The sequence below is a fragment of the Esox lucius genome, chromosome 2, assembly GCF_011004845.1.
Source record: "Esox lucius isolate fEsoLuc1 chromosome 2, fEsoLuc1.pri, whole genome shotgun sequence".
NCBI classification, from domain to species: Eukaryota; Metazoa; Chordata; class Actinopteri; order Esociformes; family Esocidae; genus Esox; species Esox lucius.
Window position 1 is genome coordinate 29,686,096 of NC_047570.1, and position 21,623 is coordinate 29,707,718.

A 21,623-nucleotide genomic window follows, 5' to 3' on the forward strand; every position below is an offset into this window, starting at 1 on the left:
AACACAGAAAGAGAAAGCAAAAAGTCCCTCAGTATTTGCTGCTTTCATACAGAGTACACATGCATATTTCATTCTTTTTAAGTGTTAAGCAGGGTTAAGCATGGTTCAGGAGGGAGCCAATATTGTACAACTTTTGAATTGAGATACACAGATGCAGGATATGTGGCAAAGAATGTTTTTTTCTGTCAGATGGTGCCCCCATGTGGCAAAATTGAGAAAGTTTCAAAACCCTCCATATGTGTACCAAATGTCATCACACTGTGTCACACAGATCAACAGATATCATCATGTGGCCGTTAAGGCACCAGTGTGTGACCAAACTGAATGTACTAGCATATGTTCCATCTTAGTAGTGTCTTGGACATATCTACCAAGTTGTGTTATAATATATTATATATATATATATACACTCACCTAAAGGGTTATTAGGAACACCATACTAATACTGTGTTTGACCCCCTTTCGCCTTCAGAACTGCCTTAATTCTACGTGGCATTGATTCAACAAGGTGCTGAAAGCATTCTTTAGAAATGTTGGCCCATATTGATAGGATAGCATCTTGCAGTTGATGGAGATTTGTGGGATGCACATCCAGGGCACGAAGCTCCCGTTCCACCACATCCCAAAGATGCTCTATTGGGTTGAGATCTGGTGACTGTGGGGGCCATTTCAGTACAGTGAACTCATTGTCATGTTCAAGAAACCAATTTGAAATGATTCGAGCTTTGTGACATGGTGCATTATCCTGCTGGAAGTAGCCATCAGAGGATGGGTACATGGTCAGAAACAATGCTCAGGTAGGCCGTGGCATTTAAACAATGCTTAATTGGCACTAAGGGGCCTAAAGTGTGCAAAGAAAACATCCCCCACACCATTACACCACCACCACCAGCCTGCACAGTGGTAACAAGGCATGATGGATCCATGTTCTCATTCTGTTTATGCCAAATTCTGGCTCTACCATCTGAATGTCTCAACAGAAATCGAGACTCATCAGACCAGGTAACATTCTTCCAGTCTTCAACTGTCCAATTTTGGTGAGCTTGTGCAAATTGTAGCCTCTTTTTCCTATTTGTAGTGGAGATGAGTGGTACCCCGGTGGGGTCTTCTGCTGTTGTAGCCCATCCGCCTCAAGGTTGTGCGTGTTGTGGCTTCACAAATGCTTTGCTGCATACCTCGGTTGTAACGAGTGGTTATTTCAGTCAAAGTTGCTCTTCTATCAGCTTGAATCAGTCGGCCCATTCTCTTCTGACCTCTAGCATCAACAAGGCATTTTCGCCCACAGGACTGGATGTTTTTCCCTTTTCACACCTTTCTTAGTAAACCCTAGAAATGGTTGTGCATGTCTGGGGGGGTGGGGGGGTGGGGTAAGGTTTTTGACTTACTTGCCTGCTAAATAATTCAGAAAACCCAATAAGGTGGACTACGTATCAACTATCAAGACTCTAAATGGGGTGAGTGTCATGCGTTTGCAACTTTAGGGGCTTGTTACAGCACTACCATGCGCTCAATTGGCACGTTAATGGGGGGAGGGGTTCATGGGCCTTTACTATGATGCAAGTTTGGGCTCATTTTTATCTCACTGTAACTTTTGCATTTTAGCTGCAAAAAAATAAGAGGCCTACTTCTCGGACTACATAGAGTACAGTGAACAGTGTATACCCTTATCACTTTATCATCAGACCGTCAGACTCTTGACGATTATTTTCTCCTTTAAAGGATACGTAGACATTTTTGAAATCACACACTACAAACAGTTATATCTTTGCGCATGTGTATTCATACACAGCTAATGCTAAACATAATTATCACCCAAAGAAAATACTCTTAGATGGACAGAGAGGGAATGTGTAAGAGCACAGAAAGAAAGGCAGAGAGCAAGAGGAAGAATAAAGAGGCAGACAGAGAGAGAGAAAACCTAGCTGCTATTTTTCTTATACAGCACATATCATCTCACACACCATATATACAAACAGACCATACATTTGTCTCTGGAATCACACCCCACAGAAAGTATCTGGTGGCTTGAATCAGGAGGCCTGTGAGTATAATATATTTTGGGAAATGTATGTGTATTTGTGTATGACTGAATGTTTAAAACTTTATTTGGATTTTTTAGTCAATGCAGACCTTCAAAACATTGCTTATGTCAGAGACAAAACATGGTGGGAGTGAATCGATTGGAGAAATTAGGAGAGGATGTTGAGGGAGTGGGAGGTGCAGGGACAGAGAGGTGAAGGGAATACGAGGGGTGGTGGAGGCAGGAGGCGTTATTGGGAGGGAGGGAGGTGGTGGAGGGAATGGGAGGTGGACTTAGGGGAGGGAGTGGAGGGAGGTGGAGGGAGTTCGAGGTGGACGGAGGGGAGGAGGGAGTGGGAGGTGGAAGGAGGAAGGACCCTGCTGCTCTGGCATCCATCTTAGTTTTTACTGACCCTCTACACTAAAACACACACGCAGAGACAGGCACAGATACACTCAAACACACACAGACATACACACATACAGGCCTGTTAACTGACTGAGAAATAACTGACTCATCATGAGTGTGCTAACTGGATTTGATCAATGAAAATTAAAACTTGTATGTTTTTGATCAGATTCTTGATCAAAATAGAATACCAATACTGCCATCTACTGGATGTCATTGGAAATCTCTAAAAACTATTCCTAGAAATCCAGTGCTCATAATTGTACATTACCACATTCTATATATAGCCTGAACTTTCAAATCAATGAGGGTTTGATACTTCAACGGCAATGATCTCGTTATCTTTAACCTTACAACTCCAGTATAATGAAACTCAGGCCAGACGTGTACTTCGTTACCTCTCAATTTGAAGGACTTGTCAGCGCCGAGGCTTTCCAGTATTCCTATCCAGGGGCCCCGAGTCACCAGACGACCCTTCGATGTTATGAGTACTATGGAGCTAGAGGAACAAAGACAGAATGGAGAGAGGGGGAAATGTACAGGGGAGGGAGAGACAAAGAGAAAGACGGCGATGAGAGCAAAAGGAGATCAAGGAAAGAGAGAAGAAAGGGGAGGAGAGACGGCATAAAGGAAGAGGACAGAGTTAACTTTGTTCACTTCAGTGTTTTCCCATGCTAACATCCAGTGGCTAGCATGAGTATGTGTTTGTGAGTGCAATTGTAGTGATATACTTGTGAGGACCAGAACAGCTCAAAATGGTATAACAGTGAAAGGAAAATGTTAAATAATGAGGGGGCCTTTGGGGGGGATATTTTAGGCTGAGGGTTTAGGTTGGGTTGATTAGAATGGAGCAGAATGGAGCATCAGAATGATGCAATATGTGTGATCATCCTCACCTTTACTGTTAGAAGTTAGAGTTTCTATTAACAAAATACATTCTAACACTCTGGTATCCCGAAAAACCACAATCCATTCTACATTTTAGTTTTCCCAGAGTTTGTTGCAGAGTTTGTTGCACATCTTGTTGATAAGTTCTCATACAAGAACTTATACATTGCCAGACACGAGCCCCTTATCAACCGGACACAGTAACTAATAACCAGCTTGTAATCCCAGGATATTGCGAATCGATGTGGACGTGTCGTGGGAATGCAATTAGTTAGCTTCTGAGCTTAGACAGGTGCCATCTAAAACAACACACATACATTAACATTCTGTTGTCATAGGAAGCTGGTTGGATATTGAAAACATTCCCTTTTGAATGGCAAATAAACTAGATATGATTGTTAAATGGGAGGCCAGAGGGAGCTGCAGATCTGGAAAGTGGCAGGGTTGACCATTCAACCTTTAACAGACTTATTTCTTACACTTAAGCGTCTTGACGTCAAGAACCTATGCAGTAAATGTAATACTTGGGTGTTGAATAAAATGTCAGAATGTGCGCGTGCTCTCACTTGTTTTTCAGGTTGTTAACATAGCTCTCTATCTGGGCTGGTATACCCTGCAGTATAGAGTTCCTGAAGCCTTTGCTCTCCAGCAGTCTCCCGTCATGGCCGTCAATCACTGTCATCTGCACCCCCTCATCTGGCTGGTACAACTTCCTGCCGTTAAACTGTCGGCGACAACAACATCCCGTCAACCAATCACAGCGTTACGTTTAAGCACCTAAGCAAAGACAAAACTCACACAGTTTACAGGCGCACACACACCCACCCACCCACCCACCCACCTCTGTGTAGGCGAAGTCCTCATTGATGTGAAAAAAGCGTGTGTTGTAGGACTCCAGCTTTACCTCCAGGAAGTGTTCTGAGGTACGCTGTAGAAGAGACAGGAGGGAAACAGAGGGAGAAAACAGGTAAAAAGCGAAAGAGGGGGTGAAACATCTTAAATGACCAACAGTGGCGAACTTATTCAACCTGTCCACGACGACGCTGCAGAGATTTATGAATGTACAATACTTGTCTTTCTTCACGTTACTGTATCTGTAACACTTTAAAGAGTTACTGTGAACACACTGCAAACACCAGCATATACACAAGTAATCAGTACTCAAGCATTTGCATGTTATTTAAATGAAAATGTCACATGCCCATCGTCATTTTGACAAACTGTCAGAAAGAGACCGAGCTCTGTCCTTACCAGCTTGGTACCGGGTAGTTTACTTGGCATGGGCACGTCGACAATGGGCATCTCGGCATGCCTGGGGTAAGCCTGTGCCATGCAGTTACTGGGGGGACTGCCCTTAGGGATGACCGCAGTGATTTTGACCCTCTCACAGCCCTTGACTGAGCAGAAGGCAAAGTCCTCCTTGTCATTGTAGGCCTTAACTTGAAGGAAGAGCAGACTGACAGGAAGACGACAAGTTAATAATCTGCACAAGCGAGATTTGTCCTGAATCCCAAACCAACCCCTAACTATCCACAATACAGCAGACCTCTGGTCAAACCTGTCAAGTTTTCAGTAGGCTTCGTCATTTTTATAGCACGCTTCCCAGTTGCACTGATGTGTGCATTATGACAGCATTTTGTGGCAAATTAGGTTGTTTCGATCTTCTTTCTCTGTGTTCGTGTGCTCGGAATCTAATAACCAACATCGAAGGCCATTTATCGTGAATGGTCAACAGTGGTCGTACTGTCCCAGGGACGTGTGGACGCTTTCAGAGTGAACGCTGGTGGAGGGTGTATGAGGGCAAACACTTTCATTGTCACACATCCTGAACGGATTTAGCAACCAAAAAGAAGCAGCATGTGGCTTCCTTAATCCTGCCCCCTTGTACCTTTTCCCTCAACCCCCCCACACAGTACCCCCAACCACTCACCCTGTATCACCCTGTCTCCTCCCCCCACTCACCCTGTATCACCCTCCCCCAACCTGTCACCCTGTCTCCTCCCCCCACTCACCCTGTATCACCCTCCCCCAACCTGTCACCCTGCACCCCCCCCACTCACCCTGTATCACCCTCCCCTAACCTGTCACCCTGCACCCCCCCCACTCACCCTGTATCACCCTCCCCCAACCTGTCACCCTGCACCCCCCACTCACCCTGTATCACCCTCCCCCAACCTGTCACCCTGTCACCCTGCACCCCCCCCACTCACCCTGTATCACCCTCCCCCAACCTGTCACCCTGCACCCCCCCCACTCACCCTGTATCACCCTCCCCCAACCTGTCACCCTGCACCCCCCCACTCACCCTGTATCACCCTCCCCCAACTTGTCACCCTGTATCCGCCTACCACTCACTCTGTACCCCCCCCCCCCCCAATCACCCTGTATCTCCCTCCCCCAACCACTCACTCTGTATCTCCCCCCAATCACCCGGTATCTCCCTCCCCCAACCACTCACTCTGTACCCCCCCACCCAACTCACCCTGTATCTTCCTCTAAGTAGTAATAGCCTCTGGCCAGGTGTGAGCGGTGGATTTTGTTTCTCTGCGCAGTCCTCATGAAAACACCGGTCTTCCTGGTCTGTTTGGTCAGCCGGTTGTGGATGTCTGAGATGACCGTGAAGGTGGTGCCTGCTGGGTAACAGAAACCCACATTGATCCAGTCGTTCCTGAAACAAACAAACAAACACACACACACACACAAAAATGCACACACACACACAAACCAGAAATATCTGATCATTTATTCAATACAATTGACACATCCACATTTAACAACACTGATCTATTTTCACTCAGGAGAATTAGGATTATATAGGCAATGTAAATCTATCCATAGTACCGGCCAGGGTTATTCAACCCCATCCTGGATGGCTGGAACACTTCTGGTTTTTGTTTCTACCGGGATGTTAATTGCACCCACTTGGTGTCCCAGGTCTGATTCAGTAACTCATTAGAAAGTGTTTCGGCACTTCAGGACTGGTGTGGGCTAATAATAACAGCATCTAAAGTGTAATGTTGTTGTTTACAGAACAAGAACATCAAGGACATAACCTTTCATTAATATGAATGACACTGACTGAGCAAATGTTTTCCGAAGGGTAACGGACCTTCTTAAGGACTACACCAACCTAATGAGTTTTTCTTAATTAATTAGATCACATGACATGATACAGCATTGACTTGTGTACTGTAAGGCTCAACCTGCAGTTCCACTCCATGAACACCAGATAGCTCCAAAGTAGCATGTAACCAATGGTAACTCCCATTTCCCCCGTTTACTGCAGTCCTAAAACCCTAAATCTGTTCGGGGTAATCTCCAGCCAAAATGAATAGCTAACATGCTTGAAATGACTACCATGCCTCTGCTATTTAAATTACTGCGATTCCGATTAAGTATATATGCTGGGCAGGGGCGATGTCATTTGCTATGAACAGCACCATAAACTATGAACTAGTACACTTCCCTTGGCTTCCTTTTAAGGTGGTCTATCTAAACCCACAGCCTGGGTTACTGGGTTTGGGGCAGGCAGACTGAGTGACTTCATGACATGGACTTCATGATGAAGAGAACATTTCAGGGGATGGGTTTGGGCTTCTGGGTTTGGGTGGATGTGATGCAAGTGACCTAAATATTTCCAATGCCATATTGATGACTGCTGTTTTGGATCAGATTTACTTATAATGCTGTGAGAAGGAACCAAATGGTGTGTGTGCGTGCATGCGTGTGTGTGTGTGTGTGTGTCTCTGCGTCCACTACCCACCTGTCAAAGTTGATGAGCCACACTATAATTTCTGCGGGGGCAGCCTGGTCCCAGTGTATGGTGTAGCCCTTGGCCAATGTGATCACTGGCTGGAACTGCTGGTAGTGTTTCCTCTTGCCTAGAGCTCCCTCCAGCTCCAGAGGTCTGTCAGGGAACTCGTCCTTTACAATCTGCATGTTCAGATTGGCCGGATTACGCGTCTGGATGTAGATCTGAGGACCGGAACCGGGGACACACACATGAATTCACATGAAACCACACACACACACACACACACACAAAGGCCTTCACACACCCACACACAAAGGCCTTCACACACCCACACACATCAGCGTAACGAAAAAGCGCTTGTGAACTCAGATGTTCAACGTGCTTAGGAGGTAGATGCCAGTGGCTATTGGTACATCTAAAAGACTAGCAGGTCCTGCTAATCACCCTAAAGTTTTCAAAAGAACCTCAAAGACATACCCAAGAGAAGCTGGAAGTATAATTACTATTTTAGTCAGTAGGCTAAAGCTCTTATCCGGAGCTACTTGCATACATTACTGATTTCATTTAGGTCCTATAGTACTTAGCAGTATTTATTATTTTAGTTACAGGGGATGAGGAGGGTTGATAAATGAGCCAATTGGAAGCTGGGGATGATTAGCTGGCCATGATAGAATAAAGATGGGTTTGGAAGTGTAGCCAGGACTCCTGGGTCAACACAATGGGATCCTCCATGACCACAGAAATTCAGGACGCCAATATAATATCTCATCCGAATGATGGCTCGTTATACAGGACAATGTCACATTCACTGCTCTTTGGCCTTGGAACTTGACCAGAGGAAACAGCGCGACCCTCTGGCCCTTAACCACCACTTCCAGCAGTATACCGTCCCCTGTCTATGGACCGAACAGGCCCAACCCTGCTGAAGTACCCCAAATAACCCCAGACGATTCCTAATAGAACGCAAAAGAACCCAAATAAACCAAACAGAATCCAAAGACATTTGAAGGAACCAAATGGCACCCAGAAGTAACCTAAACAGTTCTCCAGAAGAAGTCAAACGTTCAGAGGTCACTGTCATTGTCAGACACGGAAATGGGATGATGGTGTGATGTGCTGTGTTTATTGGATGGAGCTACATTGGACGGAGTTAAAACAAACATGGACAGGTGACAGGTGTAGTCTAGCAACTCCTTGGCAAATCCCCATGTTTGTGAGGATGGGGATTGTCTGAAGGAAGGAGGGGTGGTGGGAAAGAGGAGGATGGAAAACTGGGTAAGGAGTTAAAAGGGGTGTGGGAAAATAAATTCTTGCAGCATGAAATGATAAATGCCATGCAACTGTGGGAATAACTGAATACTTTCAAATATAATTAGGCCTAATGAGAAGGAATGTATAGCCTAGATGCCTAATGTCTTTGCTCTTACCCGTGGTATATTGGCCATACACCACATCCCTTGTGTATTACCGTTTAAAAAGCTACTAAGAGACAAACTAATGTTGACGACAGAAGTTATGTAACAGTAATAATTGGGTGAAAGTGGATGTGTCTGCCTGATAAAATGGTCAGACTACGTAACTACTATCATGTACAGAAGCCAGATTGTTAACTCTGAGTAGAAACTTTCCCTCAGTTTTATTTCAAAGAAATAAACAAAAGAAAAAAGGTGTATTGAATATCTATCAACACCAAATGAGTGAAGTAGCAGCAGCTGTTGATGGGGTTGTGCTGATGTATGTCACTGCCCCGGGCAACACCAGGGATGGAGGTACCAGCGTGGTTAGAGGCGGGCTGGAGCTAATTGCCTCTACCCACCACAGATGGACACTGTGTAAAAGAATGGACAGAGTCTGTGAGAGTGAGTGAGTGTATATGTGTGTGTGTGTGCGCGCATGCGCGGGGCAACACGCGTTGGAGACGGAGGGAAAGAAAGAGTGTGTGTGTGTGTTTGTGAAAAGGTTCTGTTTACGCGTGTGTGCGCGCGCGCGCGTGCGTGTTCGCAGTGTGTGGATGCAAATGTACCTGTGCGCTTATGTACACAAAGCACGCTTCCGACAGCTTGTCTGTTTGCACACCAACCTGAGCATAACGACCGCTACAGATGGCCGCCCTCCAATCAGGCACGTCGATACAGTCGGGATGTCTCAGCAGCCAGTTGTCCTGCTTGACCAGGAAGGCTCCGGGGTACTCACTGACCGACCCGTCCACGTCGTGGAATATGGTGGTCTTATCACCGTCCATCTGCATCTGGTTGAACCACGGTCCCGGCTCGCCGAAGAACACACGGGACGTGATCTGATGGGGAGAACAGGGAGGCTGCTGTTGATAGCGTCCCAAGGCTAATTCTACCCCGTCATCCCAAACGTACACACACACACACACGCAAACACACACGCACGCGCACACGCACACTCACGCGCACACGCACACTCACAGGCACGTCATGGAAGGTGATATTGGTGACATTGTTCTTCGGGCAGCTCTGCCAGGAGTTGTTGAGTCTGAAACCAAAGGCACTAGTGTGCCGGCCATCCAAAGCAATGTACTTCCGGAAGGTGCAGTTCTGCACGTTGATTGGCCCGTCGTAGATCTGCATGCCCCGGATAGGGAAGTCACTGCAGGGCAACGGACAGGCAAGTTACAAAGACAGGCAAGTTACAAAGACAGGCAAGTTACAAAGACAGGCAAGTTACAAAGAACATAAAAAAGGGAGAGAAAGAAAGACAGACAGACAGGCGGTCAGACAGAAAGGCAGCTAGACAGGCAGTCAGACAGGCAGCCCGTCCAGCAGTCAGACAGACAGGCAGTCAGACAGGCGGTCAGACAGACAGGTGGTCAGACAGACAGGTGGTCAGACAGACAGGTGGTCAGACAGACAGGCCCTGGTTTGCCAGGCTGTGGTTCTCAGTTGACCAACAGCTGTCTCTATGCTGGATCTGGGGAATCATGACTAGCAGCTGCATCTTGGGACCGTTTTGTAACAGAATGGAAATACTTGTTTCTAGATGAGATAAAGCATGATTGAGAGCCTGATGATGGATGATGTGAATCTTTCACCCAGACAATGAAAGAATGTCAGATATGCACCAGTTGAGACACCATTCTTCAATTCACTTTCCATCCAGCCAAGCACACTAAACTGAAATGCTGAAGTGCAGTGGGTTCATTTCAGGGTAAAATGTGAAAGAGGAGAAGGCGGACAAGAGGATGATAGGGTGGGGCAGGGGCAAAAAGAAAGGAAGAGGCAGAAGAGGAGAGTGTATGTGTGTGTGCATACGTCCAGAGACTCACACTCCTCGTGGCAGGGTCCTCCCACTGAGGTCAGACCCGCCAGGGCCCCAGATACGGTTGTCAGGTATGGACATTCCCCGGTTCTCACTCTCTCCTACAAACAGACTGTTCTTCACCTCCTGGCGAGAACCATCATCATCTGGGAACGTACCACCACTACACAGACAAGGAGAAAGGAGACCATTAGAGAGAGAGAGAGAGAGAAAGAGAGAGAGAGAGTGTGTGTGTGTGTGTGGTGGGGAGCAAGTGTCCCTGCAAAGTTGTAAAACAAAAAACATTTGGTACTTTGGGGACGTTTTCTCACCTATTCTGACCTTGCGGTAAGGTACAGGGTAAAGGTTCAATTGGGGTTCGGGTCAGAATCAGGGTTAGTGTCAGGGTTAGGGTTAAGAGCAGGGTTAATACGATTTTTAATGGGAATGGTTTGTTCACTCACCACACGGACAGCAGAATCCGTGTCTGTGCGAGTGTATGAATGTGTGATTGACTGACAGAGCGATTGTGTGGCTGAGAGAGCTTTAGTGAGTGTGTGTGCAATGGAGCGTGTAAAAATGGGTGTTCATTTGCCATTCTGTGCCAGTGTGTCTCTGTGTGTGTGTGTGTGAAAGTATGTGTCTTGGTTTTAAAGCTGCACACCATGCCCAAGCCCATATCCCTAGAGCTGCCACTTTCACACCCTTAAATTACTTTCACACTCTTTCAAAAATCTTTCTTACCCCACTGCATCATAAGCAGCCGACCATATAAGGTGTTTTCCAATTACTATGACCACAATAGGGTCTTCTGCCGTGGCCATAAACACAAACACACAACAACCCGATAGGATTAACATTGGGCCCTACCTAGCTAGCGTGAGTCCGATGCCGTTATCAGCAAATCTGAAGGGAGAGAGAGAGACAGCTGTTAGGGCCTTTCAAACAGCGGACAGAGCCTTAGAACAGGAGAATATTACACAGTCATCTCTTACAGCACAGCAACAGACTGTAGTGTGTGTGTGTGTGTGAGAGTGTGTGTGTGTGTGTGTGTGTGTGCATGCGCTCTAACCTTGTGGCCAGCATCAATACGGGGTTCTACATCTATTTCAGACATAACTAACATAAAACAACGATGTTAAGGACGTGAGGCAGACTACTATCCTGTCCTCTTGGAGGCGGAAGGAGAGAGAGGCAGTGGAGGACTCAGCTGAAATGCTCAGGGCAGGGCTGCAGAGTGGCTCAGTGGTCGCTGCCTCTCAGTACGGCCGGGGGGTCGCGGCATACCAGCAGTGCCGGACGTCCCCATGGAGGGGGGTGCTAAGCGACACAGCAGCACCCGGGGCAGAGGGCTGAGAAGCCGCGCAGGGCTACCTTGTTTCCTCCTAGATGACATTTATACTCCCCAGCCTTCCGCCATCACTTTCTATAGATAACAATGAGTGGCTCCTCAGCTGACCGTTCACTGATTATTCTCACCCTGTCCAATGGCTCCTGGCATTAATGAAATGCTTGGATGGATTGATGGACAAAAGTTCCTCAACGGAAGTCAAAAGAACAGCCATTGATGGTATTTTAAATGGAACGATATGGGAGGACTTTCGGAGTTGGGACGTAAGCTAGAGTCAACCAATCACGGCTTTCCTGCCTTCAGGGCAGATCTGCCTCCAGAAAAATATAGATGATTAAAAAGGCAAGCCTGCCATGTTCTGTCAGTTATTACTGTGGAGTGCTAGACTCAGATGCCTACAGGTGATAATTGTCATAGCAGCGCTGTATGATTCACAGAGAGCCCAGAGAAATAGAAGTCATTGAAATGAATTCCTTTCGGGAAGCTATAACCAACCACCCGCTCACGATCCCAGCGCCCTCCCACCCTCCAAACACTCCCACCCTCCAAACACTCCCACCCTCCAAACACTCCCACCCTCAACCCCACTCACTGGCAGTCATCCAGCCAGACATCTCCCCCCCTCAGCCAGGCTCCATGGTCCTGGTTCTTGTAGGCCACAAAATGGTGGATGAGAGCGGGCACACGAGGTTTGAAGGGGTCAGCGTCCTGATGGGGCCCGTACCTACAGGCGCACAGAGAGAGATGCCCAGTGATCCACATACGTGCTGATGGAGTGACACTTTTCAAAGCCACTACATGTGTTTCTGTTTGAACGTCTGGCCGCTATGTCACTGAATAAATCAAGATGTACTGTTAGGTTGCAATGTAACTGCTGCGCCATGAAACAAAGGGCAGTGCCCCATATTGTGATTGTCATGGTCTTCAATCCATCCCTGCCATGTATTATTCACTTCTGAAATGACACCAGTGTGTGACGTGAACCTGGGGTATGTAGGTTGGGGATGACAGGTCAAGTCGGCTTCAAAGTCCTGGTGGAGCATTTGGGACTTTCCAGACAATTCCATTGCAACTAGCCATCTAAGTCGAAAGTATTTTAACGGCGTATCTGAATGGCGTCAGGTAACTTTTCTTGTCACATTGTCCGTATATGCGTGTGTGTGTGTGTGTGAGCACTGACCTTGCTCCAACAAGAGAGAGGAAGGGTCTCTTGTCCTTGTCGTTGGCCTGTGTTGTTTTGACACCATTGTCAAGGATCATCCCAGCCTGCAAACAAACACACACACACACACACACACACAATCACACACACCCACAGAGAGGATCAATCAAATGTGACAGTCACACCCTGAACAAAATTCGACAGGTTTACAGTGAACATTTGACTAACTTACTAATTCTTGACTGCGTCACTAACTGATGCTCGACCGTCGCCCTGACTGATGCTCGACCGTCGCCCTGACTGACGCTCGACTGTCGCCCTGACTGACGTTAGACCATCCCAGTGACTGACGCTCGACCGTCGCCCTGACTGACGCTCGACCGTCGCCCTGACTGACACTCGACCGTCGCCCTGACTGACACTCGACTGTCGCCCTGACTGACGTTAGACCATCCCAGTGACTGATGCTCGACCGTCGCCCTGACTGACGCTCGACTGTCGCCCTGACTGACGTTAGACCATCCCAGTGACTAGTTATACAAGCCATCAGCTTCTTTTCGAGGAATGACTAGATTAGGATTTATTCGATGGGGCTGACTAGATAGGGCTGGAGCCGTAAAATAAGGCTGCACAGTGGCGACATCCTGACTCTATTTTCCCCAAACCTTTAAGAGCGTGTGTGTGTGTGTGTGTGTGTGTGTGTGTGAGTTGCATGCATCTGTATTAGTGCGTGTGCATGTATGCTTGAGTGTTTATTAGGCATCTTTTTTGTGTGACTGACGTCCTGGTACATCTATACACACTGCTAGGAACACAACATCGCTGAATGATAGAGAGAGGAAAGAAAGGAGAGTGAAAAGGACCATTAAAAAGAGAGAGGTAGAGTGAGAGAGGAAAAAGAGAAGAACAAAAAGAGAAAGAACATAGATTAAGAGAGAGGGAGAAGGGAGTAAGAATAAGAGACCTCAGTGATATATTTTCAACTGATGAACTATTATCATAAATATATAATCAACTGATGAACGAATGTCAAGTAATGAATGAAAGTCTAGGTGCCCTTGCTCTCCTCTCTTTCTTCTTTTGAACCCCCCCACCCTCGCTGACACTCGCTTTCCCTTTTACTCTGTCCTCCTTCTCCCTCCCTCTCTCTCTCCCCTCACAGTCCAAGGGTGAGACAGTTTCCTGTCTGTTATGACATAAATCCTCACCACTTACCACAGTAAAAGCCAATTAAAAGATACTCATAAATGATAATTGCAATGATCTCTGCAGCTCTAAACCATGAATTATACTTCAATTAAATACTAGGTTAAACACAGCGGGCAGTTATATAATTTCTTATTAGTTAATAATAGTAGAGTACAGTACTCTCACATAATATGTTACGTGCCTTTGCTCGTACTCGCTAAAGGTTTCCATCCAATTGGTGACATTTTAATGCAAGTGCTCCCACATTTGCATAAAGAGACACAGAATTTCTCCATCAGTGATTTGTTTCCACCAAACTGACTTGGCAAATAGAAAAGCGACGCATGAATCCCTGGGTCTCCACCTGACCAGAAGCTGCGGATGATGTGCTCTTGGAATGTTCAATATATAAAAGGTTACACGTACAACAGAGAAAGACTTGGTCCAAACTATATTCTAAAAATAAAAATTTCTTGGAGGATCCATTGGAGGTAATTCATATCTTCACCCTTGTTTTAACAGTATGACTGAGAACACATTCTCATTTACAGGACTAACCTGGGAGCAATCAGGGTCAACTGCCTTGCTCAGGGACAGATTTCTCACCTCGCCAGCCCAGGGATTTGACCTACCAAATTTGGCTCCCTCACATTGAACTCCTCCTTATACCCAAACACACACACACACACACACACACACACCTACACACAGACACTTACCCTGTAGTTAGAGTGAGCCCTGTTGTTAGTGAACAGTCCCATAGGGGTGTGTTCTGTGCGGCCAGGGGAGTACATGCCTTCAGAGGGTCCTGTAGGCACGTGATGGAACAAGAACCAGAAACCTGTCTCCTGGAAACACATATAGCCTATTAACACACACAGGCATATGCATTCACACTCATGTTAGCGTGAATACACACATTCACGCATTCCCACCCAATACACTCACTTCACGTGTGAGAGACAGCGAGGAGACAAAGACCGGGACAGTAATGATGGGTGAGAGTGAGAGCACGGGAGAGAGGTGGGTGAGACGGAGGGAGGGAGAGCTGAGTGAATTAGGGTGGAGAAACTCACCTCGGAGCCAGCAGCTGCACAGTTGATGAGGTTGTTATTAGGGTTGGCAATCCAGAAGGTGGATGTAGCGCTGGAGAAAAGGAAAGACAGGAGGAGGGAACAGAGAGGGAGATTTGGAGAAGAGAGAAAGCAATAGTTGTTGATTAGCCCGGTGTTATTCTGTTTGCTTCAGGCAGAACATGTCCCGTTTTCACATGCAGACACAAACAAACATTCAGCTCATGAAGGCACCCACACACACACACACACACACACACCCCAACACACCACAAACGGGAAGAAATGTAACTTTCAAAAACATGGAAAGCAAATCAGGTCGTCTGTAATCAAGGTCTCTATTATTCCCAATCAAGCCATGTCTGTAAAATTCCTAATCAGATTCATCCAATGTGACATCAAACCAACATATAGAAAGAGAAAACGATAGGTGGACAAAAGGTAAATTCTCTGCCTTGCTTGGTGTAGGTGCATGTCTTTCTCAATTTAAAAATGAACACTGTCCTATAACTGTCCATTATGAACACTAATTGTCCTATAACTGTCCACTACGAACTTTGTCCTATAACTGTCCACTATGTACACTGGCTGTCCTATAACTGTCCACTATGAACCCTGGCTGTCCTATAACTGTCCACTATGAACATTGGCTGTCCTATAACTGTCCACTATGAACACTGGCTGTCCTATAACTGTCCACTATGAACACTGGCTGTCCTATAACTGTCCACTATGAACACTGGCTGTCCTATAACTGTCCACTATGAACACTGGCTGTCCTATAACTGTCCACTATGAACCCTGGCTGTCCTATAACTGTCCACTATGAACCCTGGCTGTCCTATAACTGTCCACTATGAACATTGGCTGTCCTATAACTGTCCACTATGAACACTGGCTGTCCTATAACTGTCCACTATGAACACTGGCTGTCCTATAACTGTCCACTATGAACACTGGCTTTCCTATAACTGTCCACTATGAACACTGGCTGTCCTATAACTGTCCACTATGAACCCTGGCTGTCCTATAACTGTCCACTATGAACATTGGCTGTCCTATAACTGTCCACTATGAACACTGGCTGTCCTATAACTGTCCACTATGAACACTGGCTGTCCTATAACTGTCCACTATGAACACTGGCTGTCCTATAACTGTCCACTATGAACACTGGCTGTCCTATAACTGTCCACTATGAACACTGGCTGTCCTATAACTGTCCACTATGAACACTGGCTGTCCTATAACTGTCCACTATGAACATTGGCTGTCCTATAACTGTCCACTATGAACATTGGCTGTCCTATAACTGTCCACTATGAACACTGGCTGTTATATAATTGGACACATATTAAACAGTGTAAATGCTATTTTCCTGAAGAACGTTTGGAGGCACTAACACACTAATGTTAAGACAAAACACACACTGAAAAGGAAGACAAATGTTTGGCATGCCTGATCACTGAGAATTTGTGTGTGTGCGCAATATAAGGGTATACATAAAGTGGTAAATGTCCATGTGTTTAAAGCAGAACCAAGGTTCACTATGGACACTAAGCTGTGCAACAGTTTTAGACGGATGGTACACAGAATGTGTGTGTGTGTGTGTGTGTGTGTGTGGATGGGTGGATGTTGGGAGGAGTAGGAATTATCACATCAGTGTAGAATAGACTCACTAATTGGAAATCAAACCCAAAATGTATATTCTTCTCTTCCATCTCCTAGTCTTCCATATTTCTCTCAGTCTCACTCCTTTCTCGCTCTCACAGTCTCTCTGCCTGTATCCCTTCTCTATCTCTCTGCCTGTATCCCTTCTCTATCTCTCTGCCTGTATCCCTTCTCTATCTCTCTGCCTGTATCCCTTCTCTATCTCTCTGCCTGTATCCCTTCTCTATCTCTCTGCCTGTATCCCTTCTCTATCTCTCTGCCTGTATCCCTTCTCTATCTCTTCCTTCTCTTTCTCTTTTGCTCTGTATTCCTTCACACTGTCGCTCTCCCCTTTTCCTCTCTCTCATTCCTTTCTCTCCCCATTTCCTCTCTCTCATTCCTCTCTGTTTCTCTCTCATTCCCCTCTTCCCTGTCTCTCTTTCTTTCTATTTCTCTCACTCTCACATCCTGCATCTCTATTTCTCTCATTGGTGGCTCCAGCTCCAGTTCAGCCCAGATGGCTAAATCACAGTCTATCTCTGCATTTACTGCACACACAGACACAAAGTCGAACACCTTGCATGTATAGGTAGGAGAATGTGAATGCTAAACTCCAGATGGCAGGTAGAATTACTGGGACTGAAAACCAATTTGATGCACAGAGGCTTCAGGTGGTGTGCTACATTAAGTGCAGGTGTTACGTTCCTTTTAAAAGAACATTTTTATCTGATGTGTGTGTGTGTGTGTGTAAAAGTGTGTACATGCGGTGAATGCATAGATTACTGTGAGAAGGCTGTAATTTACCCATCTGGGCAAAATAGTTATTCTTTGCGCGGCATATCAATGAGTGTTAACACACCAAGGCACACACACACGCACACACACTAATACACACCAACACACACAGGCAGTGTTGGACGCAAAGGGCATATGATAAATAAAATATTTAGGGCCATGGTTGATCATATGCTTTAGAAGTGCCTCACATATCGGTTTTAGTTGATATGCCCACTGTTGTCTGCTGTGTTTAATTTAATATTCACTCCCTGACGGGGAGATGGAGGAATTATGGGAGGAGTGGGGAGGAGGGGTAGAAAAGAGAGAGGAAGAGATAAGGAGTCTTGGGACAGATGGGGGGAGGTGGGAGGAGTGATGGGAAGAGGGGAAGAAAAGGGAGAAGAGAGAAAGGAGGAGATAAGGAGTCTTGGGACAGACAGGGGAGGTGGGAGGAGTGAAGGGGGACGGAGAGAGAGAGGAGGGAACACAAATTTAACAACTACTGGGGACCAGACATTCAACAACCTTAAAATAACAACCTCATTGGTGACAACGGAGAACATCAGTCAGTTATAAGCATGTGTGTGTGTGTGTGTGTGTGTGTGTGTGTGTGTGTGTGTGTGTTGTTTCAGGTGAGGTGAAAGTCCCTCAGATTCAAGATTTACAATCGGACTGAGCTCGTCCATTATGTATTAAACATACTCCGTCACAAGCACGAGAGATAGAGGGTTACCAAGGTGACAGCCAAATCTGTCCAGAGGACATACTGACTGTACGAAGCGGAGTGAGTGTGTGTGCACGTGTGTGCTCAGTAAAGCCTGCATGCACATATGAATCTACCTGTAAACTCAAGTGAAAACATTGGAAGTAAATCTCTTCACACGTGAGCGCATGGACATGAAATTCTCACATCAAAACACTGACAGATAAAGGGACTCAAATTCAACAAATGACATTGAAATATTTTACAATTTGACTTACGTATTCATCAAAAATCATAAGAAACTCAATGTCATAGTGTTAAAAAAACAAGTACTACCCCAGCTTCAAGAGCTGGCATTGCTGCCTTTAACTGAAATAACTTCACATGGTCGTTTCTTGTACTGACTGTCAGTCGCTTACATCAACTGGAAATACATGATTGCCCACTTCTCTTTACAGTACTGCTTCAACTGTGTCATTTGAAGTGGCGTGCAACTTGTGTGCACAGCCCCCTTCAAATCCCCTGCAAAATTTGGATAGGATTAATATCTAGGCTTTGTTTCGGCCATCCCATAACTACATTGCTTCTTTAAGGATCATTGCCCTGTTACTTGATGTATGTTCAGTTCAGCTTTTTGAGGAACGGCCCCACATTCTCCTCACCAATGGTAAAGTATGGAATTCAATGATGGCAAGATGCCAGGCCCTGAGGCAGCGAAGCAGCCCGAAACCATAATGCCACCGCCTCCATGCATTATGTTGATATAAGGATCTTCTGTTCAAAGGCAGTGTTCAATTTAACAAAACATGGCCTGCAGCAATGTGGACGAACATCTCTAGCTTTGACTCATCTGTCCAGAGCAGATTGTTCCAGTAGTTTTAGTCAAACGTCCACCATGTCTTCATATTCTTCTTGAAGAGCAGAGAGTTTGTGTCTTGGTACTCTTTTTGACAGTTGACCTAAGCACTTTGACATTGATTGTGGCAAGACAGTCCTGTACATGTAGATCTCTCGATGCAGGAAAATGTTTGCTTTCGGCGTGAATTTGGTCGAACGACCTATCCTATGTAGATTGCCAGTGATCTGTGATTTTCTCCAATTGTAGATGATCTGTTTGACAGTTTAATTATGTACATTGAATTGCTTGGAAATGGCTTTATCCCTCCAGACTCATCAATAATCTTTCTTTTGAAAGCCTCATATATACATCAAATATCTAATCTTAATAGAAGGCTGGATACTCCCAAGTTACTCTGTAATGGTTTTCTAATCATTTGCACCTGTTTTGGTGCACCAGATTCTGATTTTAGCCATTTTATCTGATAGTAATGGTAGGGGTGTATCAACTGTTTGCCATAGTTTGTTAAATTGGGTTATCAATAAATGTGGTTGAACTTTATAAAGATAACTTTCCAGGTGTTGTACTTCCTTTTTCACACGACTGTACCTGCCTATGTGTGTTTATATATTTCTCATGTGAGTATCTGTAGGTGTCAAGTCAAGATGTGAGTAGAGGCTCATTTGAAAGTCAGTATTTCTCTGAGTATATGTTTGTCTGTCTGTCTCGGTCTGTCTGTAATCTACCTGCAGTCTTGACGGGGGTTGGCCACATATCCAGGGAAGGCTCCGTGAGTGATGTCACGGCACATCTTGCTGTCCCTGTCAGAGGGCAGCAGAGTACCAGCTCTGATCATCAGACCCAGGCAATGGTCAAATGTGTTCCTCTCTTCAGGTCCGTCCTCTGTAAAGAAACAGTGGCCCAGGGCATCGTAACCCACCACATCCTTAACCTGGGAATGACATAGAGAGAGAGGAAGAGGTGGACCAAGAAAAAAGACAGAGAGACAAAGATGAAGAGTGAGAAAGTGACAGAGAGAAAAACACATTAGAGAAAGAGAGAAACAGAGAGGGACACATGTAAGATAAAAAAACAGAGTTTAGTAGATACCAAAAACCAGAGTTTAGTAGATACCAAAAACCAGAGTTTAATAGATACCAAAAACCAGAGTTTAATAGATACCAAAAACCAGAGTTTAGTAGATACCAAAAACCAGAGTTTAGTAGATACCAAAAACCAGAGTTTAATAGATACCAAAAACCAGAGTTTAGTAGATACCAAAAACCAGAGTTTAGTAGAGACCAAAAACCACTGTTTACGTCAATTCTATCAGTCTAGTAAATTTAGGAAATTTCACTGATTTCAATATCTTAAAGACTTTTCAATGAGGAAACTTCAAAAATGTGAAATAGAAATTTTATTTAGGCTTTCTTGCCTAAGTCTTCATGTCTATTGATATATGTTTCATATCTTTGCGGATGGAGAGCAGCCTATACCCTACATAGTGCACAGATTTTGAGCAAGGCACTCAGGGACTGAGACAACTTTTCCATAGAATAGGAAACTGAATAGGGCACAAATTGGGAAGCAGTCAAAACCACTTCAGACCACAGACATAACATCTCAGAGAATTCAGTATCACGCCATCTATATTCCATTTCCTCTGTAAATCTGAATAGTGACAGGAGAACATAATTGTGTTGTATCCAGTTTGCACCCAATTTTCAGGAGCCTTGGTTTAGATATGCCATGCTGGATAGCAACAGTACATCTCCTCGTTATGGCAACGGATGGATTCTCTGATTGCCGTGGCAACACAACAGGACACTTTGACACCTTTAACAACCCCCACCGCACATGAGTGCACCCCCCCCCCCAGACTCTCACACACCCCAACATCCCAACAGACAGTTCAGATAGAATTGTAGCTATTTATCTTATTTTGTGTGGCATTCTGTGTAGGTACTCTTTCTGTGAAACTGCATTGTTCACAGTTCATTAAGTCTCCTGGTTCACAACAGCAATTCGATAAATATATAAATCATGAATATAATAATTATTCTGTCGGTGGCTTGGCTTATTGGCTTGGCAGTGAAACATCACCATTCGAGTTAGTTTCCGGCTATGCCATGTAGCTCCACGTTAGTGTGAAAAAACATCGCAGAAGCTTTCCCAGGATTTTTCTAAAGCCTGGATGAAAAAAATCTTGGAAATAGTATTTCTGAAAATCTCAGGATTTTGGAAAAGGTGAATCTTTCGAAAGTTACAGACGTTTTCCCTTGTTACACAAAGAGCCTCATGACGCCACAATGAGGCAGTAAAACAGAACATAGAGTCAAAAGGAAATTCTTTATAGCGCGGGTTTCCAACCAACTGGAAAGTTTGGTAGCAGGCAGCTGGGCTTTGACATAAAACACTTTTCCACTTCACTTTGATGGATATTCAGTAGACAGGAGGAGATGGAAGACCATGCGACACATGGAAGCCACAGCGATTGTCATTCGTAGCACATTAGGCAAACAGAATAACAGGAACTCTGAGGGACTA

At 45.3% G+C, this 21,623-nt stretch overlaps 1 protein-coding gene across 3 annotated transcripts in view; it reads right to left on the bottom strand.

The window, feature by feature from the left end:
• Positions 1-21,623, bottom strand: part of cemip (cell migration inducing hyaluronidase 1) — a 105,539-nt gene that overhangs the window by 2,725 nt on the left and 81,191 nt on the right. For all 3 annotated transcript variants that reach the window (XM_010877012.5, XM_029125274.2, XM_034288069.1), the window contains exons 14-28: positions 19,823-20,028; positions 15,112-15,181; positions 14,755-14,883; positions 12,866-12,951; positions 12,278-12,409; positions 11,205-11,240; positions 10,363-10,518; positions 9,506-9,686; positions 9,151-9,366; positions 7,080-7,291; positions 5,799-5,984; positions 4,568-4,772; positions 4,158-4,244; positions 3,883-4,040; positions 2,827-2,927 (exon numbers count right to left, since the gene is read on the bottom strand). In XM_010877012.5, the coding sequence (XP_010875314.3) occupies positions 2,827-2,927; positions 3,883-4,040; positions 4,158-4,244; positions 4,568-4,772; positions 5,799-5,984; positions 7,080-7,291; positions 9,151-9,366; positions 9,506-9,686; positions 10,363-10,518; positions 11,205-11,240; positions 12,278-12,409; positions 12,866-12,951; positions 14,755-14,883; positions 15,112-15,181; positions 19,823-20,028 (2,161 nt within the window). The remainder of the gene's footprint in view (positions 1-2,826; positions 2,928-3,882; positions 4,041-4,157; positions 4,245-4,567; positions 4,773-5,798; positions 5,985-7,079; positions 7,292-9,150; positions 9,367-9,505; positions 9,687-10,362; positions 10,519-11,204; positions 11,241-12,277; positions 12,410-12,865; positions 12,952-14,754; positions 14,884-15,111; positions 15,182-19,822; positions 20,029-21,623) is intronic.